Raw genomic sequence first — 22,987 nt, 5'->3', positions numbered from 1 at the left:
AAGTGGGTAAATCACCAGGAGCAGATGGTTTGGGTCCAGAATATTATAAGGTCTTCAAAGATTGTTTAGTTCCAAAATTAATGGAACTTTATAATAGGATATTATCAGGAGAGAAGATACCTGAATCATGGGAACATTCAGTGATAATTCTGATCCCAAAACCAGATAAAGATTTGACTAATCCTGATTCTTATAGACCTATTTCTTTAATAAATCAGGATGCTAAAATTTTTACATCTATTATGGCCAAACGATTAAATAAATTTTTGGCAGAATATATAGGAGCAGATCAATGTGGGTTTGTGGTAGGAAGACATATGCATAATTTAGTGGGTAGAGTTTTAAATGTAATAAATGTAATAAAAAAAGCAAATATTAAGGCAGGTATTATGGCATTAGATATTTTTAAAGCTTTTGATTGTGTGAGCTGGCAGGCACTAAAGAGTATTATAGATAAATTGGGATTTGGAAATAAATTTAAAAATGTAATAGAACAGTTATATTCCCAAAATACGGCGGTAGTGGTGGTAAATGACGGACTTACTGAAAAGATACGACTAGCCAGAGGAACAAGACAAGGATGTCCGCTCTCGCCGGTCCTTTTTGTAATGGTTATGGAAGTTTTGGCGAAGGCACTAAGGGAGGATAAAGAATTAGAAGGAATTGGAGAGGTAAGGGAGATAAAGCTAAACATGTTTGCGGATGATACTTTATTGACCATTAAGAATCCATTAAGAAAATTAGAAAGAATTAAATATCAGTTGAGGGAATTTGAGGAAATTACAGGGTTAAAAATAAATTGGTCTAAATCAGAGATGATGTTGTTTAACTATACTAAGAAGGAAGAAAAGGATTGGGAATTTAAGGGGATGGAATTGAAAGTTAAGAATGAGATTAAATACTTGGGAATTAAAATTACAAAAAATCTAGAGAATTTAGAAAGGGAAAATTTAACGAGGTTAAAGAAGGAGGTACTAGAGAAATTGGAGAAATATAAAAGATTAAATTTATCTTGGTTTGGGAGAATAGCTTTGATAAAAATGAAGATATTAGCTAAAATTAATTTTGTATTTAGGATGCTACCTATAAAAATATCAGAAACCGAGATAAAAAGTTGGCAAAATATTATTAATAAATATTGTAATGGAGAAAAGAGAGCAAGAGTGAATAAAAATAATTGGTACCTAAGCCAAAAAAAGGGGGGAATGGGTCTCCCAAACATAAAATTATACTACGTAGCAAATAGATTAAGACATGTTGTAGAAGCAATTATGGGAGTAGGAGATTTATACTGGATGGAAGAAAAAATCATAAGTAAGGTAGAGATGAATCTGGAGAATGTTTTTTTTAAAGATGGAGGAAGAAAATGGGTTGGAAGTATAGATAATCCACTCCTGAGGACTCAATGGGAAATTTGGAGCAAATTTAAAGGGAAGCTGCTTCCGAGCAACTCTCCCTTAGCACCGATAATAATGTTAAAGAATTTCCCAGAGGATCTAAAGGGTAGATTATGTAAAATATTAAAAGAGAAAAATAAAATAAAATTAAAGGATTGGGTAAGAGATATTAAAACAAGAGAAGATATGGAAAATTTGTTAAAGGAGAAGAAACTATCTTGGCTAGAATATGGTCAATTAGAACAATGGAATAAAAAGTGGATTAAAGATAATAGAATGTGCAGAAAGATGACGAGGTTTGAAGAATTAGTAGTAAGTAAGGAGAAAGGAAAAGGAGGTAGTATAGTTTCAAAAGGATTAATGAGTGAAATATATAAAATATTGTTAGAGAAGGAGTTTAGAGAGAATACAGAGAAAGTGATTTGGGAATCAGATTTGAAGATACAAATAGGGCGACAGAGCTGGGAGGGACTATGGAAACAAAGAGTGTTGAGAAGTTTATCAGTAAGAATAAAGGAGAATTATTTTAAAATTTTATGGAGGTGGTACCTAACCCCGGTTAGATTGAACAAGATAAGTGATCAACATTCAGCAAATTGTTGGAGAGGATGTGGGGAAAAAGGAACGTATTTACATATGTGGTGGCAATGCAAATATGTACAAAGATTATGGAAGATGGTGTTCTCAGAAATTGAAGAAATAGTGGGAATGAAAATAGAACAAACACCAAAAATAGCATTGCTGTCACTATTTGAAGATATAAAGTGTGGAAAAGGAATTATAGAGCTGATATCGAGTTTGTTGGTTGCAGCACGATTGATGATAGCTAGGAACTGGAAGATCCAAGGGGAATATTCTATTGAGGAGTGGTATAAAGTAGTATGGGACATAGCCATTAATGATAAACTGACATGTAATATTAAGTGGAGAAAAGGCGTAACTAAAATAAATGAGTTCGAAGGAATTTGGAAACAGTTCCTAGTGTTCGTGTTTACTAAGGGAAATGGGAAACCACCATCAGAAGAAACGATTAGATTTTGGACTCAAGAATGATCCCGAGGTGGGGGGTGCACTTTTATGTTAAGAATGAAAATGTTGTAGTGTGATAAGGCATATGTAATAGTTTTTGATATTTGTACTCAACAATTATTCAATATGTATGAAGCAGATATTTGATGTATTTCTTTTTCTTATTGTGTTTGTTTCAATTATATTTTGGAAATGTTCATTTATGTTTATATAGTGTTGAAAATGAATAAAAATTATTAAAAAAATAAATAAATAAATAAATAATTAGAGAATGTGAGCTGGATGAAAGGTTTAATCTCTAATCCTTCTTTGCTACTGCGTTACCTACCCACCATCCTCACATAATTAAAATGTGGCAGGTAGTTTACACACAAGAGGGAGTAATTGTATTAAAAATAGCTCTTCCTTACCATTTAAAAGCTCATTTTCACCTATGAAATAAAGCAAGATGATAATGTTAGCTGACATTTAAATAGTGCAAATCAGCACTCTCTTTAAGTGTGTTTAAATATACATTTCAACTTGAATACAGAAATTACAGCATCTTTAATTGGAGCAAGTCCCACTGAGTTCAGTGGGGCGTAGTCCCATGTAACTGTGCATAGGGTTGCAACTTCCACCTTTTCTTGTTCTTTTACTTTTTGCCTTGCTCATCAAATACTTTTAATTTTAAAGTTTGCTTGCAAACAATATTTAGGACTCAGGTGATTAATAAGCCCATTCATTTACTTTAATGCCAGAGATGCAAATGAGTCTTTGCATTGCAAAGCGATTCAGAAAGTACCTTTATATTTGACCAGCTATATTAGCTGGTGGGATTATTATTTTTAAGGGATTAATCTGCACACACACCCCTGCCCCAGCACAAATTAAAAGGTATAATGTGAAACATTTTGGGCTATATACCTGAAAGCCATCATGTCAAATAGTCTCAAAGCTAGGGACAAGTCTCCCTCAGCTCATCCTGAAAATTAACTGGACTTTTCAAATATGCAACACTTTAAAAGCCTTTTCTAGTGTTTAACTATAACACCCCCAAAACCCAGTTCAACCCTTCTATTCTCTGCCCCCACTACAAGTTCCCCCTTCTGGGTTTGGTGGAGAGTACTCACCACCTGAGGTGGCTTTCCTGCCCTAAAGCCAAGCAGAAGCAGCAGCAGCCAAAATACATGCAATAGCCTTCTTTAGATCAGGAACAATAGGTGCCAGCCAAACAATTTAGCAGCTTGACCTTGTTATGCAAACAGACCAACAGATCCTCACCACTTCTCAGAAAACTACACCCATCCAAGGAGGAAGGGGAGCTGTTGTTACTACCCAGACAAGGCACACAGGCCTGGTTCAGATTACATGATAATCATCATGGGGGAGGCAACTGCCCGTTGTGTTTATTATTGTGTCAGGGGACACACACACAATGGACACACAAATCACAGTAGGTTATTTTGTCGATGTAAACAATGGGGGAAAACAACGGGCTGCTCCATTGCTTATCCAGAGACCCGTTGTTTAAAATGCTGCGTGGCGGGCTCCGTTGTGTAATCTCCCCCATCGAGTGCACTATTCCAGAACTCGATGGGGCAGTTCTACTATTAGAATGTAAGCCTATACGGCAGGGTTTTGCTATTTTATTGTTTTACTCTGTAAAGCACCATGTACACTGATGGTGCTATATAAATAAATAAATGAATAAATAAATAATAAGGTCATAGAGTTCTCCAGCAGGAGTGGCCAAAAGCACCCCGGTCGCTCCTGTACAACCGGCAGAACTTTCAGTGCATGATGGGGTACGGCTGGGAGGACTGAGGGAGGAGGGAGGGAGGGAGGAGCACCACCAGCCCAGAAAGACGCCAGGACTTTCAGCCGTGCGATGGGGAGAGGGGCAACATGTTGTGTGGGGAGTACTGTACAGCACCATGTACATTGATGGTGCTATATAAATAATAATAATAATAATAATAATAATAATACTGGAAAATAAAGAATGCTCAAGTGCCTCTTCCACTCTCTGTTGCCTAAATAAATAAATAAATAAATAAGGTCATAGAGTTCTCCAGCAGGAGCAGCCAAGACCACCCTGGTCACTCCTGTACCACCGGCAGAACTTTCAGTGCATGATGGGGTACGGCCACATTCTACAGAGACAGCTCACACTTTCTAAAACGTAACACCTTCCTTTGTTGAAGAGAGAAAGTGTAACAGCAGGCAGTAGATGCAAAGAGGGACAAGAGGCCCCACAGACTTTCTCGTTGGCTGGAAATCACATCTGGAGCATGTAATTAACCCCACTCGCCTGTCCTCTGCTGCCTGATATGCCTCTTCCACTCCCGCAATGTAAGGCTTTTTTTCCCACTTGGAGAAAGAGGTAAAGGAAAAGGAGGGAAGCAGCAGAGAGCTCACGGCCCCATTTTGAGTTGGATCCAGCTTGAAGACTTTTGGTTGCATCGTGCCAGCCTATTCAAGTGTGTGTGTGTTGAATTTCCAGCTGCTTCAGTTGAAACAGTTTCTGTATCTGTTCTCATAGGGACTCAAAAGGCACATTTTTGCAGATATGGATTCACTGCATATGTTAAAAACATTTTTTTTATTTTAGAGTTTTATCTAATTTAGCTGAAGTTCATCTTCTCCAGATGGCTTCCTGACTTCACCCTGTAAAAGAATTTAGTCAGTATTTCAAACTGCTCCTCAAAACCCACCTTTCCATGAAGCCTTTGGCACAATACCCAATTTGCCACCTTCTCCTGTAACTCAGGCTGTAACTAACCCTAATCATGTGTAACTGAAACAATTACATATTGCTTCCCTCTTTATCCCTGTCTACACTTCCTTCCCTTCCTCTGATGTTTCCTTTATATTGACCCTGTTCAGATGACATGCTAAGCCACCGTGGTTTAGTTCAAAATGCTTAGCGTTATGGCTTAGCATGCCATATGAATCATGACTTAGCATGTCACGTGAACCATTCCTAACCACAGTGGCTACATAACCACAGTTTAAACACACTCACTTTGCTGCAAAAGCGTTAGCGGCCTAACCATGGCTTAGTGTGATGTCTGAATAGCCCCAATGAATTTAAAATTCTAGGCTCCATGAGGTCTGTTTTCCTGTTCTCTGTAAAGCACCTAGAAAACTGATGTCACTACACAAATATATAAACAATACTTTGTTTGATAAAACCAATGGTCAACACAAGGTTTTTTTTAAAAAAAAATGCTGAATTTTCTAGAAAATAATGGTAGCGGGAAGGATAGAAACTCTGGAAGGGTGAGGACAGTATCATTTATGAAGTGGCTTTAGCAGACATTTTTAATGAATGCTATTTAGGACAAGGTGGGAATCTGTAATCTCATGTTGCCATCCTCTGGACCTCCTTCTGAGAAGGCTCCTGGGGGAGGGCCTCAGATGACCATCATAGTTTACAGGTAGGTTCATACTGGGAGAGGTGCTCCATCAGGTATTTCAGTCCCGAGCCATGTAAGGCTTCATAGGTCAAAACTAGCACCTGGAATTGGGCTTGGAAATGTACAGGCAGCCAGTGCATGTGGGCCAGAATTGATGTTACGGTACATGTTCAGACATTCTGTTCCCCACTATGAACTGAACCATCGCATTCTACATAACCCGTAGCTTCTGAACATCTTCAAGGGCAGACCCATGCACAGTGCATTTAAACTGGAGCTGGCAATGACTAATGGAACAACACTTCCAATAAAATGACATGTTCATGCACATGTCCATTTTTCTTTTCTTTTTTTATATCCCTCAGGCATCACAGTTATAGCAAAAGCTTGAAAAGAAGCACCTCACCTAGCCAAAGAATTCAGAAATACAATGATGTATTACAAAAAACAATACGGTTCTATAACCAAGAAAGGACTCCCAACATGGAGCTCTATGGGCCGTGCACACACACACACACACACCCAAATATCTTCTCTGAGCACTGAGCCCCTTAGGTTGTGGTGCTCCCATCAGCAAAGGTTCAGTTGCATGATTCCAAAGTCAGTCTCATAAGTTCAGACTTTCAAACCGGCTAAATGCCACAAGCAATTATTGGAGGGAAAACTGGCAGAGGGTCCATCTTAGGCACAGCCTGAAGGATGTCCCTGAATAACTAACTGCAGAGAATAGAGATTAATGGGTGGTGTCCCTAATTTTGTGGCAGCCATGCCAGACACAGGTAAAACTGAAGAGTCCACCATGCTTTTAAGCACAGCCATCCCAGCACTGCTCTCCCTTCCCTGAGGCTATCCCAGAAAGATGGAATGAGTTGAGCGCCACAGTACAGTGGTGTCGCTCATTAAAATACAATGAGTGCTCATTATACTCAATAAGTGCTCATTGTATTTTAATGAGCACAACAAACATTCTGCTGGGTAAAGCTCAAGTGTGTAATAAAAGCTGATAACAGGCACAGGAAAGGAGGGAAAGGGCAGCCTGGAAAACATGATCTTTCCTAAAGGAGATGATGCTTCCATTGTAGTGGTAAGTAACTTCATTTTTGCATCCTGAGGATTCCTGAATCAAGCCTCTAAAACCACATGTTGAAAAGAGTTTTATTTTTACCTTACTTTTCTTCTCAACTCTGTGCGGATGTCTGAGGTCTTCCTAGTCAGTGCAGGCAACTGAGTCTAGGAATAATTCACCTGTTAGAGGACTTGAAGTGAATAGTAGAGAGTACTAGAGATTTTTGCATCTAACAACAGCAATGACAACAGCTGCTGAGATGGAAGGAAGCTTTGGTGAGAAAACAGGAGTGGATTTTGATATGATTTATTTATTTATTTATTACATTTTTATACCGCCCAATAGCTGAAGCTCTCTGGGCGGTTCACAAAAATTAAAACCATAATAAAACAACCAACAGGTTAAAAGCACAAATACAAAATACAGTATAAAAAGCACAACCAGGTGGGAATCTACACTGATGTTATTCTAACGTTTTGAATGGGTTACTGTGATGCGTAGCGTCACGTGACCCTGGGTCTCCAACGTTGCAAATGAGTTGTACTTACAGGTTCTACTTCTTAGTTCCAGCATGGCTACAGATTCATGTGCCTCATCCTACCGGTAATTTTCCTCTCCCTTTCTCAGAGCTGCTGGGTTTGCTCCGACCACTTCCTGTTCTCCTTCTTTCGCCCCGTTTGCTATCTTATCTGCTACAGCAGATAAATCACACCAGCGTTATACTGTGCAGTCACTGACAATTGCATGCAAAGGACTCAGAAGTTTTCCACCTTAGAATCTGCTTTGATTGTGAAGTAGTCCTATGCATCCAGCCTTAATTGTGCTCTTTTTGCAAAAGATTCGCCCGAGCCGCTGCTGTGGGCGCAGGAGCAGGATTTTAAACAAATGCTTACATCTGCGTAAGCTTTATAGATAAAGACACCAAAATTGGCACAGTAATTCAAATACCAAATTTGAATCAAACTGGGTCATCGGTTGATTTTTTATGATTTTTTTTAACATTTCCCCCCTCTTTGCAAAGGAGCTGAGGAGCACTCAAAGGATCGCTGTAGCTCCGTGCAGGAAAATTAACAAGGGTCCAAAGTCCAAAACTCATGACCAGCGGGGCTTAAATGGGGGTGCTGCTAAAACTTTTCAATTTGGTCTCCCATCCAAACTCTGACCAGACCCAGCCCTGCTTAGCTTCAGCAAAGTGGCTGGCTCCTACGCATCCCAGAGAGCCAGTGTGGTGTAGTGGTTAGAGTATTGGGCTGGGACTCACAAGATCCGGCCGGGTTCAAGACTCCATTCTGAAGCCAGATGACTTTAGGCCAGTCACTGACTGTCAGCCTAACCTACCTCACAGGGTTCTTGTGAGGTTAAAATAGAGAGGAGGTGAACCGTGTAAGCAACCTTCAATTCCTTGCAAAATGATAAAAGGTGGGATATAAGTGTAATAAATAAATAAAAATAAATAACTGACCTGATAAATAGCAGACATTTTTACCTTCTGTTCTTAAATTAGTTAAATTTAAGAATTAATTTAGTGAAATCATAGGAGTTTTTCATTAAGACTTTTGCCTTAATGCAGCACATGCACCTAAGAGAAAAAGAGAGTAGTGTTGGGAAAACACAGGAGGGTTATGAGTGGAAAATGACAACGTGTGATGCCCTGTATAATTCTGTGAACAAGCAGGGCAGTTGCATGATCAAAAGCCTTCTTTGGAAGCATCATGTGTCCCCATCTTTTTAAATAAGATGACAGGTGCCTAATAGCACCAAAGGGAAGGCAGAACATATCAACCAAGCAAACAACTAAAGAGAAGGTATTTATTCCAAGAGAAGACATAGCCCTGCTGGCATTCACCATTCTGAGTTTAGTTTTTATTTCATTTTAAGTGCTACACAAGTGCTCCAGTGCTACAGCAGGAACCATTCAGCCTTTAAAGACTTTTTGTTTTGTTAAAATTGAGAAAATTGCAAAGGTGTGGTTGTGTTACTGATCACCACTGATATCATAGAGACTGTCTAATAGGTTCTACGCCTAAGAAAAAGAAACCAAATGCACAGTTACAAGGTAGGGGGATACTTGCTCAGCAATACTACAAACAAGAAGGATCTTGAAATTGTTGTAGATCACAAGCTGAATATGAGCCAACAGTGTGATGTGGTTGCAAAAAAAAAAAAAAGCAAATCCTGCTTTGGGCTGCTTTAATAGAAGTATAACTTCCAAATAGTGCAAGGTACTGGTTCCTCTCTATTTAGCACTGGTTAGGACTCATCTTGAGTATTGCATCCAGTTCTGGGCACCACACTTCCAGAAGGATGCAGACAAGCTGGAGCATGTTCAGAGGAGGGCAACGAGGATGATCAGGGGTCTAGAAACAAAGCCCTGTGAGGAGAGACTGAGAGAACTGGGCATGTTTAGCCTAGAGAAGAGAAGGCTGAGGGGAGACATGATAGTACTCTTCAAGTACTTGAAAGGTGTCACACAGAGGAGAGCCTGAATCTCATCTCAATCATCCCAGAGTGCAGGACATGGACTAATGGGCTCAAGTTACCGGAAGCCAGATTCCGGCTGGACATCAGGAAAAACTCCCTGATTGTTAAAGCAGTATGACAATGGAACCAATTACCTAGGGAGGCCGTGGGCTCTCCCACACAAGAGGCATTCAAGAGGCAGCTGGACAGCCATCTGTCAGGTATGCTTTAAGGTGGATTCCTGCATCCACCTTAAAGGTTGGACTTGATGGCCTTATAGGCTCCTTCCAACTATACTATTCTATGATTCTATAGGTGCTTGTGACACACAGCCACATTCCACACACCACTCACTCTGACAATTGATACACATACTGGGTTGTGAAAAAACACTTTTTCTCAGCTACAAAATATTGAGGATTGAGTAAAAGTAAAAATACAGGATCTTTGTACAAGAAGCTCATACACACACACACACACACACACACACACACAGGCATCTGGATCCTGCACAACAACAGTATAATGATTGCACAAAAATAAAACCATCTGGAAAGCCCTGAAGATTCTGACTGAAATATACGGTGACATATGCTTTACTCTTTGGAGTATTTTTATATATTACTTTCAAAATATAATTCAGAATAGGTCAGCTCCAGCATCTTGTCTTTACTTTATTGCACAAGTTTATATGATCACTCTGTAATACAGTAGTTTACAGTGTGTGTTCCTACCCTCAAGTAAGGATAAAATGCAATTTATCTTTTCAACAATCTCATAGTGGTTTTGACAACAAGATAGGTGGTCTGATCTGACCTTTAGCAGAAGGAAGATAGGGAAGTGAAAGTAAAAGGGAGTGGATATAGCACAATACAGCTATTATTCACATGAGTGTCTTTTACAAAGAAACCAGACCAACCTCAAATAACAACCTCTTCTCTTAAAGCAGCCAATGAACACTACCTTTAAAGATTTGTCATAGGACTATATTTTCAGAGATTGATTTCCTGAAGAACATTTCAGGCTCTTAAACTGTGATCTGATTTTATTGCTTTATCCACTGGAAACAGTGTGTAGAAAGTTTGTTTCTAAAGCTGAAGTATGTTAGCAGGGAAATCACACCGTCCCAGGGCAATGCATTCTCTTCCACAATATGAACGCACAATATGCTTCTTTGTTTAAATAAAAGTTTTATCACCTTTGTCCAGGAAAAACAGTAACTGTCTAGGACACTGTTCATTTGCAAAATTCATACCAACCTTCTCTGTGATAAGCTTTGATAGCGGGACATATTTAAATAATTTTCTATATGGATTGAGAAAGATGGATAACTAGCTTTTACTGTGCAGAAGAATGGGATTTAAAGTAGTGAAACTAAAACTGTGAAAACCTTTGCGTACTGAAATAACAACACATTCCCCCCTCCATCTTTCCCCTAATATTAAATTCTTCCAAAAGATACCAAAGAAGATTTCTTAGATTCTACATCAGCCTGGCCCAACCTGGTGCCCTCCAGACAAGATGGGAGTTCAACTCCTATTAGTCCCACACAGCATGGCCCGTGGTCAGGTATGCTGGGTATGTAGTCCAAAACATCTAGAGTTCACCAAGTTGGGGAAGGCTGCGCCATGTGGTCGATTTACTCTATGCACCGGGGATCCAAAATGTTACACAGTTGCAGCTGTATGTCTCAACATTAGAGCCTGAAGAAAGTCCGTCACACACAACCCTCCCAAGCAAAACATATGTAACCTAAAGATCCTCTACTTACAATTGTGAAGTTCATAACCTTGAGAATCCAGATGGTCATAGCAAGGTTTACCAGGATTAAAATCATTAGGAGTAGCACAAAGAAATAGAGGCACCTCTTCCTCCAGCCATAAATCCCCACTTTGTACACATGTGGTCCTTCTGAGCTCTGCATGGCGCTCCTCTGTGCGTACTGTTCCTGAGACATCTAGAAGAACACAAACAAGAATAAAAGGTGTGAGCACTGCAGGATAAACCCAAAGAAAATGCACGCTCATACATCGCAGAGCATTTTGAAAATACCTGCTGGACAAAATGTATTCCTCTGGTTTGTTGGTGTATTGCTTTTCTACTTATTTTATATAACAATGAATCACAATATAGGAGTATTCTATACATTTCAATACGCACACGCACACACAAATTTCCCATAAAGACGGATCTCAAATACCTCTCTTTGCAGCTCTAGGTTTTTGTTTTGTTTTGTTTTGTTTTTTTGCAAGGCAGGCACTCTAGGGCCCCTCAAAAACCTAAAGGGAGATTTTTGCATACATTTTGTAAAATGAGTTGAGTTCAGCACTTTGTTTTGAGGATGTAATATTACTTCTCTAAGGCTTTAATTCGCAAAACTCATCTCAAATAAAATTATTCCTTGCTGTCAAGGAAAGGGCGTAGAGGAATGGCACTTGGGATATTTTCCCTGAAGCAAGCTAAGTATGCAATGATTCTCAAGCCACTCATATACAACGAAATAATGGCCCAAAGATAACCACTGAACACAGACAACTCATTGTTGGTTCTCACTTAGGCTTGATTCCCAAGTGGGGCCATGCATCATGTTTGTTTCAGATGTATAACTCCCCCCCTCTTTTTTTTATGAACGTAACACATGATGGAAAAATGACGATATTGCTCTATATGTAATATGATTTTTGTTTTGTTTTTCACAATGTATTTTCTCTTCTATTTTGTTGATATTCACAATAAAAAAGGGGGAGTTTGTTTCAGAGCAATGCTGGACAGCAAAAGCCTGGCTGAAAGAACTTTGTGAGAGAGTGGCCGAGAGGCCTAGTAGTTTTAATTTTCAGTAAGCTGGGAATAAAGTTATCACCATAACATCTCAAATCTTAAGGGCACATTAGAGCTGTAACATGTAAAACAAGTGTCATGTAGAAATACAGGGAGTTTTTGATATTTATGTGGCTCTAATATTTGGAGAAGAGGGCTATCAATGGCTACTAGCCCTGATGGCTATGTGCTACCTCCAATATCTGAGGCAGTAAGCCTGTGTACACCAGTTGCTGGGGAACATGGGTGGAAGGGTGCTGTTGCACCATGTCCTGCTTTGTTGGTCCCTGGTCGACAGCTGGTTGGCCACTGTGTGAACAGAGTTCTGGACTAGATGGACCCTTGGTCTGATCCAGCATGGCACTTCTTAGGTTCTTAACTGTCTTTTGTGACCAAGAACCCATGGTCCATGGTTACAATGTCATGAGCCACATGACACTTCTTTGGCTCAAAATATGTTTTGGGGATGGCATCTGACATGTTGAAGTTATGAAAGCGGTGAATGAAAAAAGTATATATGCAGTGGTAAGAAACTAGAGAAAATTACTCGGGAGTGCACTCTGCATCATCCCTAGAGTCCTTTTAGCTCTGTTGACTCTCCGTTTCCCCACAGATTTCCTAAGCCAAATGATCCCTAATCATCTTCTTAACACCAGCTTCCTCTTCCTTATTCCAGCATACTCTTATCTCACTTCAATTTCTATTGAATCAAAACAACAGATTTTCAATCTTTACAGAAATGTGTCCTGGTATACTCTCCATAGTCAATTAGCAATTTAGGGTGCAATCCTATGCATGTTTAGACAGAATAAAGTCATACAACTCCCAGCATGCCCCAGCCAGACTTTTCTCTCTCTAAACAGCCATAGGATTGAGCATTAAATTGCTTACCTCAGTGGGAGAGAGCTGAACTTTGTTGAAATTGATGAATGGTTTTCAGTGTATCCTAGACTTTTCTTTGGGTCGCTAACTTGGGTGCAATCCTTTGCTTGTTTAGACAGAAAAAAGTCCTACAACTTGCAGCATTCCACAACCTGCATGGCTAGCTGGGGGATGATGGGAATTGTAGGACTTTTTATGTCTAAACATGCACAGGATTGCACCTTTCATACATAATAGATGGAGCAGTCAATCAAGCTGATCAAGGATTAGAGACTTTTTTGGCAGTGACATCATCACCCTGTTTTAGCAGTTTGTCCGGGAGGGGGGGGGGATTTCTCATAAGAACATAAGAAGAACCAGGCTGGATCAGACCAAGGGTCCATCTAGTCCAGCATTGTGTTCACACTGTGGCCAACCAGCTTATGAACAAGAACTCACAAGTAGGGCATGAGTGCATCAACGCCTTCCCACCCATGTTCCCCAGCAACTGGTACACATAGTCTCTCTCTCTCTCTCATCTGGCACTAGTAAGGCCAAAGGATCATGACAACTGTTTTCTGCAACCTGTTCAGTCACATCAAACCAGATCACTCCAGGGGCATTTTCATTATCACAGAGGCATCTGGGTGTCTCCTATTTCCCAATGGGAGAGGCACCCACTGAAGAGCTGCAAGCTTGTTTTGGCAACAGTAAAAATGTCCTGAGCAAAATTGTTTGTGGAATGGTGCTGGCTACCCCCAAAGTAGAGCATGGAGGAGGGAGCTCAATAGAGCCTGTGTTTTTCCAGTTAGCCAGTTCAACATAAAACTACAGCATATTTTAGCCAGAATGACAAGTGAAAGGAATGCAGGAAGTTATGCTGTAACATGTACATGCAAATGCTAAAACACATGTAACAGTCACAATTTCAAACGGCTTTAGCTCTAAACTATTTCTGTATATCCCAAATAATATTTCCGTGTCTCCACGCCACCTCCACTCCCCGCACCCACTGCCTGTTTCCACACAGAGCATAGAACAACATGCCATGCCCAACTTTGGAAAAGAATCTGGAACACACAAAAAAGATTTATAATCAGAAGAGAGCAAAGAAGGCGCAGCTCAGTTCTAAACAGTGGAAAAATTAACTCTCTCTTTAGCATACAGTACTACTCTAAGAGAGGAGGAATAATGGTGGTTATTTCATTGCTGTACACACAAGAAGTCCACAGAGCACTGTTAGAGAGAATCCAAGACAAGGAGGTCCATAATCTCCTCAAAATAGAAGAGAGAAAACGTTATGTTTTGACAGTTTTCTCACATATCAACTAGTCATAGGGAAACTAAGCACCCAGAAAGGGTATTAACTTAAAAATATGTTTAACTGTTTTCCTTGAGAAGATTTCAAGTCATAATCCTGATATGCACAGAAATAACCATGTTTATTCCAACAAAAATATATATATTACACAACAGTTTGATGGGATGTTAGCAGATGAAAAGCTAATGCTAGAACAAAAATGGTAAAGATATGGCAAGAATAAATGTACTGAAAACACGCACAGTCCAACTTTTAAGCATATAGATATTTTGGAAGAACATTAAACTGTATTTAACCACATTTAAGCCTTTTTAAATAAAATCCCTTGACTCCAAGGAATCAAAACTGGCCCATCCTAACTGTGCAAGCAACCCGAGCTGTTATTTGAATGGGTGACATTGTTAGCGGTATCAGTGGCGTGCACAATGTCATTGGGAAAAGATCCACTAAAATGCCATAGAAGATGCAACATAGAAACAGATATTGCTTCACTCACACCTCTTCTATCATGTCGTATAGCTGCTTGGGGTGGCAATATATCTTGGGCAGTGCCTGCTCAGTGTCTGCAGAAATACTTTGCTGCAGCAAAATACAATGCAAGATGAGATGTGCTGGGGCAATCACTCACCAGTCTTTTTTTAAAAAAATAATTACTAATATTGTAATGTTAAAAGGGCTGCTTCAAAAAATGATTTCCTACATGAAAACACATTTATATGTAGTAAACATGTGTGTAATCCAATGTGATCATCCCATACATTCTGATTGGTCATGGTGCATAGACATGGTGAAATTACATATTTGCAATAGCCACATGTGGTTATTTACACATAGATTTCAGACACTATACATGAAAGTGATTTTGGTGTAATAAATGTAATGTAAGAACCTAAGATTTTGCCCTGCTGAATCAGATCAAGGTCCTCCTAGCCCAGCATTTGGTATTCAATAGCAACCAGCCAGATGTCTTTAGGTGTTCACAACAAGGCATAAAAGATAACCAATATATAATGTTTGAAGCAACCCTAAGTCCAATTAACAGCGAGGTGTAGGGCACTCTTTATTTCATTATATAAAAGGACTAATCCTTACTTGGATATTAGTATTGATTTTCAAATTTGCAGTCTCTCTACTGCTAAGTGTCATCACCACCTTTGAACTTTATCTGAAGTTACTTTTATATGAGGTTGTCATAAGTTAAATATATTTGGAAGATATCACAAATGAAAAAAAAATCAGATTCCATACATCAGGCCATTTCCCATTAGTTACTTCCAAAATGTATTGCCTCTCAGCCCTTTTTTCTTCTTCTTTTATCAGCTTCTACTTTCATGGAAATATCTTCTTGATTTCCTGTTTCTGGAGACTGAAATAATCTTTGTCCTGACTGCAGTACCTGTCCTATCAGTTTATTGAACAAGTGGGCGTTAAGTTAACAACAACAAAAGTGGAAACAATACAGATGGTATTAATTTCCCTTGAAAATAGCTGTCATCAGATTTCCAGCTGAATTCGAGAACGTCTGCAACTAATCCGGGCCCCTAGTGGACAAAGAATACCAATATTGATAAAGAAATCAATCTGTCTATCAACACACACACAGAGAATTAAGATGGCTGTATTTCCATTGTATATATATCAGATTTTTTCTGGTTGGTCATTATTGTATACCACCAGAAAGAAGTGTCCCTGAGTTAGGTAAGCTTCTTTGTACTTTACATTTTTTAAGGTAAATATTGTATGTGCATTCTACAAGTTCAACACATGTACATGGAAAACAAATATTTTGAGCCTCTTCTACTATGCAAGTACAGATGGCATGCCGGAGATGCAGGACTGTGGCTTCCTGCCAAGTGTAAAAACAATGGGAAACACATGCTCGTAGTTATGTAATGCAGAGCTGGTACGGACATAACATATCTTAACCATATGTGAAAGCTTGCAAATGATTACCATGAAACTACATGCTTCCTTCCCTCAAGCCGTTTTGTTCCTCAGAATGAATTCTCTCCTCCTGCTTCAAATATGGTCAAGTCTAATGAGGTTCTGTACTCAAGTCTAATTAGGGTTCTTAACTCTAGTTATGAATACTGGTTAAGAAGGGAAACCTGATTGGTTTTATCTATGGTTCATATCAGTGGTGATGTAACCTTGCAGGAAAGGAACATTTGTTAAGGTGGGGCACACATTAGGCCGGTTCTCATGACACGAAGGTGGTTAATAAACCATGATGGGTTGTTAACCACTCTGCATGTGCTGGTTGCATCCTGGCCCTATTTACCTAATTACCTTCGCTTATACAGCTTGTTGTGACATCTGAACATGGCAAGGGTGAGTGGTTGGAATGGTTAATAAATCATCAAGCAACCCTACAACAGGTTCTGGGTGGTTAACAAGCCACAGTTGCTGGGTTTGGATGTCATAATAAGCCACACCTGACCAAAGTCATTAGGTAAATTGGGCCAGCAGGAAGAGGGCAGTTAAAAAGCCACTGTGGCTTATTATCCACCATTGTGTTATTCGAACTTGGTCAACGGAAAGATTGCAACCTCTGGATTTTTTAATTACAGTTAAGAGGCATCTTATTTTGCATCTGCACTAGCCTTAAGTGTCAGCTGAAAACACAACCTGCTTCAGATTATCATTTTCTTCCTTTGCAGTCACAGTGCAAGAACTTTACAATATCTCAGCAACTGAAATCTTTTGTCCAATGCTGGGCCTCAAGGCAGCATTACAAAATTTAAAACATATACATTTAAAACCTATAAATATAAATATAAATATACAAAGTTAAAAATATATTAAATATATTCCAATATTAAACCACTTAAACATTTAAAATGACAATAAAAGAGCCAACTGTGGCTTCTTTAAGCCATGTGGGCTGTGGTATGTGCCATTTTGAATATTTAATGCCTGCCTATGGCTTGTGATGTTGTGCAAATCTGGAGACTGTGAGTTATTTGAAGGTTAAACAATTCATGCATAACCCATGGTCTGCTTTTGGGTTATGTGAGGTTGTTTAACCCTCACATAACCCATCATTGCCAGATTCGCACGACATGACAAGCCGTGGCTGAGTGTCAAATGTGTAAATCCCACTCAGCATGTGCTGGTGGGCTGTTTTGAATGTGCAAAGCAACTCATTATCTGCATTGTTTCCGACACATCAGAATACTCTCATCTGGTCCAAGACGTCTTCACTGACCATGCCAAGGAATCAGTATGGCCCTATACTGTTATTGTGTTATTATATTTACAGATGTACTAACTTCAGAAGGAGTGTATGCTACAATTACTCCTTCACTTTACTGTACTAAAATTTGTATTGTTTAAGAGAAACTGCTATTGCAATCTCTATAAAATATAAGGTTTCCAGTTACCACCGCCAAGGGGACACCTTGCCCAGTATGCTTTCATGGCAACATAAATTAATACAAAATAAGTCACAATAAAATCAGTTTAAATACAGTCAAAAACCAAGAGAAGCAACAACTACAAAGACAAAGGAAACTAATATTAACCCATCTAATGTAAGAATATGGTGGCGTAAGGCTTAATAAAGATCTATCAGACAGATATTGCTCATTCACTCCACATCAAACAGGTAGGGCAGCAGGATGACAGTGTGGCATGAAAGTGGGTCCCAGGTGTAGCCATGTGGCTAGTCTGTCACCGCCAGCGGGGAAGGAGGAGAGGGAAACGGCCAAATAGGGTGCATGACAGAAGGGGCGAGGTCATGCCATATGCAAATTTCAAAAGAGGGATTCACTATGTCTGAGCCACATTTGCATTATTCATGAGCCTTTCTGCGGTGAAGAGGCTGAAGGGCAAAAATGCAGGAAAGGAGCAGGACAACTAGTGCCTATGGTGACATGGGATTTACACTGGCAGAGATAGAAAAGGTTTAGATTTACACACCACAAAAACATTCAGAACTAGAATAATGGGATTTTAGAGGACAAATTGGACTCTGGACAAAAAACCTGACTGAAATAGAGAGCAATCTGGGAGGAAAGAGTACATCTGGCCACCGTCACTAAAGGAATAAAAAAGTATTTGCCTGGCTCAGAAAAATCAACAGAATAGGGGCCAGGTGGATCTCTCTAAGCATGGCATTCCACAATGGGGGTTATCAATGAAAAGGCCCACTCATAAGTAGCCACTTGCTAAATTTCAACATAGCTGGTATGCCAACTGCATCTGTTTCTGGATAGTGCTTATTAGCTACTGAGCTATGTCTTCAATTCCGTTGTTGACTTATAAGGGCTAAATAACTTGGGACCAGGATGCCTAACAGGCCACCCTCCCTACATCAAATGTGAAAAATGTATTGCCTCTCATATGGTTTGGACTACAACTCCTATCAGCCCTAGTCAGCACAGCCAGTGGTGAGGAATGATGGGACTTGTAGGCCAAAATGTCTGGAGGGTCACAAAGTACCCACTCCTAACCTATATAAACTCAATTAACCCTTGGGAACTTTAGAGGAGGCCTTATTGGTCATTCTGCAACCATGTGATTTGGGAGACAGAAATTGTAGAAAGGTTCAGACACGTTTTGAAAAATGTATCTGTTAACCTAGACTATCCTGGGCCTGTAATGGAATAATAATTTATTATATTTTTATATTTTTTAATAAAATTATTATTTTTATGCTTGTATACTGGTTTTATATTGTATTATATATAGATTTTTTTGTATAACAGTACATATGTATTATAAATAAAATAAATAAAACAAAACCTCCTCAGATGCAAGGAACTTCAGGTCCAAGTAACTCTGCACCACTGCAACAGGCCTAGAGCCTGGATTTTTTTTCACCGAGAGGCAGAGCTCCCATCTTAGAATATCTTTCTTTTCCCTGAGCATTAGAGTATTGCTTATGCCCTGTTCAGCTCCCTGTCTAGCCATTAGAGTGCCTGGGATTCTTAAATGAATATCCTACCACTAAGAAATGCTCCATTCTGTATATTCTGCTGGTCCTCCCTTGTTTTCCTCACTGTCCAAGGTATATTCAATGCAGCTTTTCTTGCCTTAGCTACAGTCTGTTTTTTCTTGCAACACCCACTCCAACTCACCCACTTCACATGGAAGCCCAGATGGATCGCCCCAAGACAGCCTTAGCCAGCTGCCAACCTAGATTTTTATCCAAGCAGGATATTGCTCCTTAGCCTGTCTCCTGACAGGACCTTAAATCTTTTTCCTGGTGGTTAGATCTAGTTCTCTAGCTCACTTAGGTAGTTATTCTATCTCAGACTGCTTCATACTTGATCTAAGCAATGGATTATGGTTTTGTTCATAAATTATAGTAGAAAGTATCACTATCTGCACTGCCACAGACAAAAGCAGCAGGCTTTAGTTCAAGCCTCTGAGCTAGCCGCTGCCTGTTAATACCAAATATTTCAATCCACTCCTTAGTTCTGTTAACTTTTTTATATTATTACTGCTTTCTGTTTAAAAGGGGAAGAAAAAGAACACTTGGTACAGAAAAAAGAAATGCATTTTGAACACATCTAAGGAAAATAAACTTTTGTGTTAGTCTGAGGCAAAGCAAATAGAAAAGGAATGGAAAATTGTCTGATGATACAAGAACCCATATGCTTTTGACACTTCTTCATACATTGACAAATACACTGTGTAGTTATTTTCAGATAGTGCACAAACATGCCAGGTAAAGTTCATTGCTGAGGAAAGTCACTCAACTTCAATGCCCCACTTTAAGGCATACAGTAATAAGACGTCTCTCCAAGACAGTACCCCCCTTTTTAAAATAACAGTTCCTAGCAGTAATTTATTTAGCAAACAAATCTCATCAGAAGAGAAGTGGCAGGTGGAACTGAAGTACATTTCTTTACAAAATTACTAACACCATTTTTCTGCACGTGTCCTGAAGATTATTGCAGTGTTTTCCCAAGCATTTTGCTACAGTCTGGGCAAATAACAGAGAAATTAACAAGATAATGTAATAGCAACACGATTTTGTTGTGTTTTACAAATATGCACAGCAAATTACTAGCAAAGCTACCTGGGAACTACTCAGCAATAGCCTCAGTCTCCTCTCAGCAAAATAGCTGTATATACATCTGTACATTACATTTTCTTTTACAATTACGACGGCTAGATGCCATTCACCATATCCTTTATATTGAACTGAGCTGTGGAACTTTCTCTTGTTTCTCTTACACAGCCGCAGATAAAACTTTAGAAGTGAAATTCCCCTATTCACGCCATGAGGAAGAAGTTGGCAAACGTTTATGCTTATATAGGGAGAAAGACAAAAGTTGTCCTCCCAGCAGATCAGAACTTAAGTTAAAGTTAGAAAGGCAGCAAATCCAAAGGCAATCCCTTCGCAAACATGGTGACAGATTTCCAACTTCCACCTCCCCCTGAAACAATTTACTGAACACAAACAGTGCCTTCTGTATCAGAACAATGCCAAGAAAGCTGCATGGTTTTAAGAACAATAGCCTCTTACCTCTCTCTTTTAAAAGCCAGATGGAAATGCAAGATCCAGGGTATACTGGAGACAGGGTGGAGGGGTGAGGAAGATGCAATGTTGCTTTCAGAGCAGCATGAGGCCTACCCTGCGTTCAGAAGCTGCCCCTGTCAGATTTTCCAACAGCGGAACTGCGGCCAAGTCCCTGCCCATGCCTGAAGAATTTCCCGAACAGCATTCCCGTTCTTTTTCTAACTGCTTTGAAACCACACTCTGTCTTTTACTTCAATAAGGCTTTGTCAGGCCAAGTTACAGCTACTGGTCTGGCTCCAGATATCAATTGAAAACACATGTGTTTTGCATTAAAGCGCCCCCTTCCCCACATACAAACACGCCTCTGCACTAAGCGCAGGGGCTCGGTATATGTTGCATCTGGAACTACAAAACAAATCATTTGTGCAACAAATGTGGATGCTATTAATATTTTCTTTTCCAGGGTGGTGGATTCCTCTCTTTCACTTTTGCCTTGCCTTAAAGATCCCAAGCTCAGCTTTACAGCTATTAGGTCAACTTCCACAGTCTGACCAAACCTGGGAAGGATAGGTATTCAGCTTTCTATTCAGTGCCACCACCTCTTTACCTACACTTGCATCATTTTAATTTCAATTGCATAAAAGGAAGGCTTATTTTTAGAATCTCTAGGCTCTGCTCAGCGCATTGCTGCTGTGTCCTAATCTTGACATGCACGGCTGTGAGCTGCAGATGCTAAAAATACTACAATTATGTCTGAGCTCTCTCACTCTGCTCCCACAAAAATCCTGAAGACATTTTTTGCCTATCTGAAATATCTCTCTTAGCTTAAGTAAAGGGAGAAGGCATGGGGGGGGGGAACTTGTTGTACTTTTTGACAGAATGGATCCCAATTCTTGATACATTTTATTTCCAGATGATACCATGGATCAAGATACTGTTTGCTGCTTAACACTGTTTGCACTTAAGGTGCCCTGAAACTAACACATGAGCCTTGGCTAGACCAGGCCTAAATCCTGGGATTGTCTCAGATCATCTCTGTACATCCAAATGACACACAGGGGATCCCGGGAGCAGGCAGGTTTTTTTTAGAAAAGGCGTCAAGACACTTGTGAGTGGAGAAGGAACCATGGAATAAAGACACAGACACCAGAGCTTGGGATAAACTAGGGCCTCTTTATTTAAACAAGGGAACTTCACCCCTTCCTGGATCTGTATGTGAAAGTGTGGGGATCTATTAGACCCTTTGTTCAGGCACCTAGCCTGCCATTATGGACAAGCCACTCTTCAAAGCCAGGAGTCAGATAAACACTGGCCCCTCTCTTATGTGACACTTTGAAAGGGTAGGGAGACAGGCTTGCATCATCCTCACTCAGTGCTGCACAGCTCCAAGTAGATGAGACAGGAGGCAAACCATATCCTGACACAAGACCTGCACAGCCCCCAAGGGAGCAGGACCTCCAGATATGCCAATCACCAAAAGGTGCCAGGGTGCTCACTGTCCCTATTGTAATATAGTGCAAATTCCCACACACCCCTGTCAATCCAATCCAGTCCACCTATTTATTCACTCTCTGCTAATCGTAATTCCAGTATGGAGTAGGCAAAAAAACCTGTGCACAACTGCAAATTTGTGGCAGGTAAAATTCCTACTCAGCCCGCCGCCCCCTCCAAAGGGAGCAACTGGCTAATCCCATATTAGTTAAAGGGAAGGAGGGAGGGAGCTGGAAAGTGAAAGAGGCCGAGCTTCACTGGGGCAGGCCTTTATAGGCTCTGCCTTCCCCACGTTTCATGCTGCCCACGTGTCTTTCCACGTGTAGCATCTTTCTTCCCCTCCTTCCCACCCACAAAAGTTCAAGCTGTTCCGGCTGGGTGGGAAGCGGGCATCTCTTTAAACTGGTCTTTTAAATTACTTTCGGCATTTTATTGTGGCTTTAATATTTTAAAATGTGTTTATTGTAGTTTTTATTGCTTTATTGATTGATCTTATTTGCTGTATACCATCTTGGTAGCTTTTACCAAAAAGGCATTATCGAAATTTATTATTATTATTATTATTACTACTACTACTACTACTACTACTGCTATAAAAACTGATTAAAGTTATCAGTGAAAGAGAATAGTTGATGAAATGATATTGTTATCATGAATTAACTTTTGCCTGTA

At 39.8% G+C, this 22,987-nt stretch overlaps 1 protein-coding gene across 2 annotated transcripts in view; it reads right to left on the bottom strand.

The window, feature by feature from the left end:
- SGCD (sarcoglycan delta) overlaps positions 1–21,319 on the bottom strand; it is a 223,121-nt gene extending 201,802 nt beyond the window's left edge. The window contains exons 1-2 of one of the 2 annotated variants that reach the window (XM_063120922.1): positions 20,818–21,319; positions 11,125–11,301 (exon numbers count right to left, since the gene is read on the bottom strand). In XM_063120922.1, coding sequence (XP_062976992.1) covers positions 11,125–11,277 — 153 coding nt within the window. In that variant the 5' untranslated portion in view covers positions 11,278–11,301; positions 20,818–21,319. Of the gene's footprint in view, positions 1–11,124; positions 11,311–20,817 lie in introns of both variants that reach the window. The other variant, XM_063120921.1, reaches the window with a different exon arrangement.
- Positions 21,320–22,987: the final 1,668 nt, after the last annotated feature.

Source organism: Elgaria multicarinata, chromosome 3 (assembly GCF_023053635.1).
Source record: "Elgaria multicarinata webbii isolate HBS135686 ecotype San Diego chromosome 3, rElgMul1.1.pri, whole genome shotgun sequence".
Classification (NCBI taxonomy): domain Eukaryota; kingdom Metazoa; phylum Chordata; class Lepidosauria; order Squamata; family Anguidae; genus Elgaria; species Elgaria multicarinata.
This window is presented reverse-complemented; position numbering and strand designations above follow the sequence as displayed.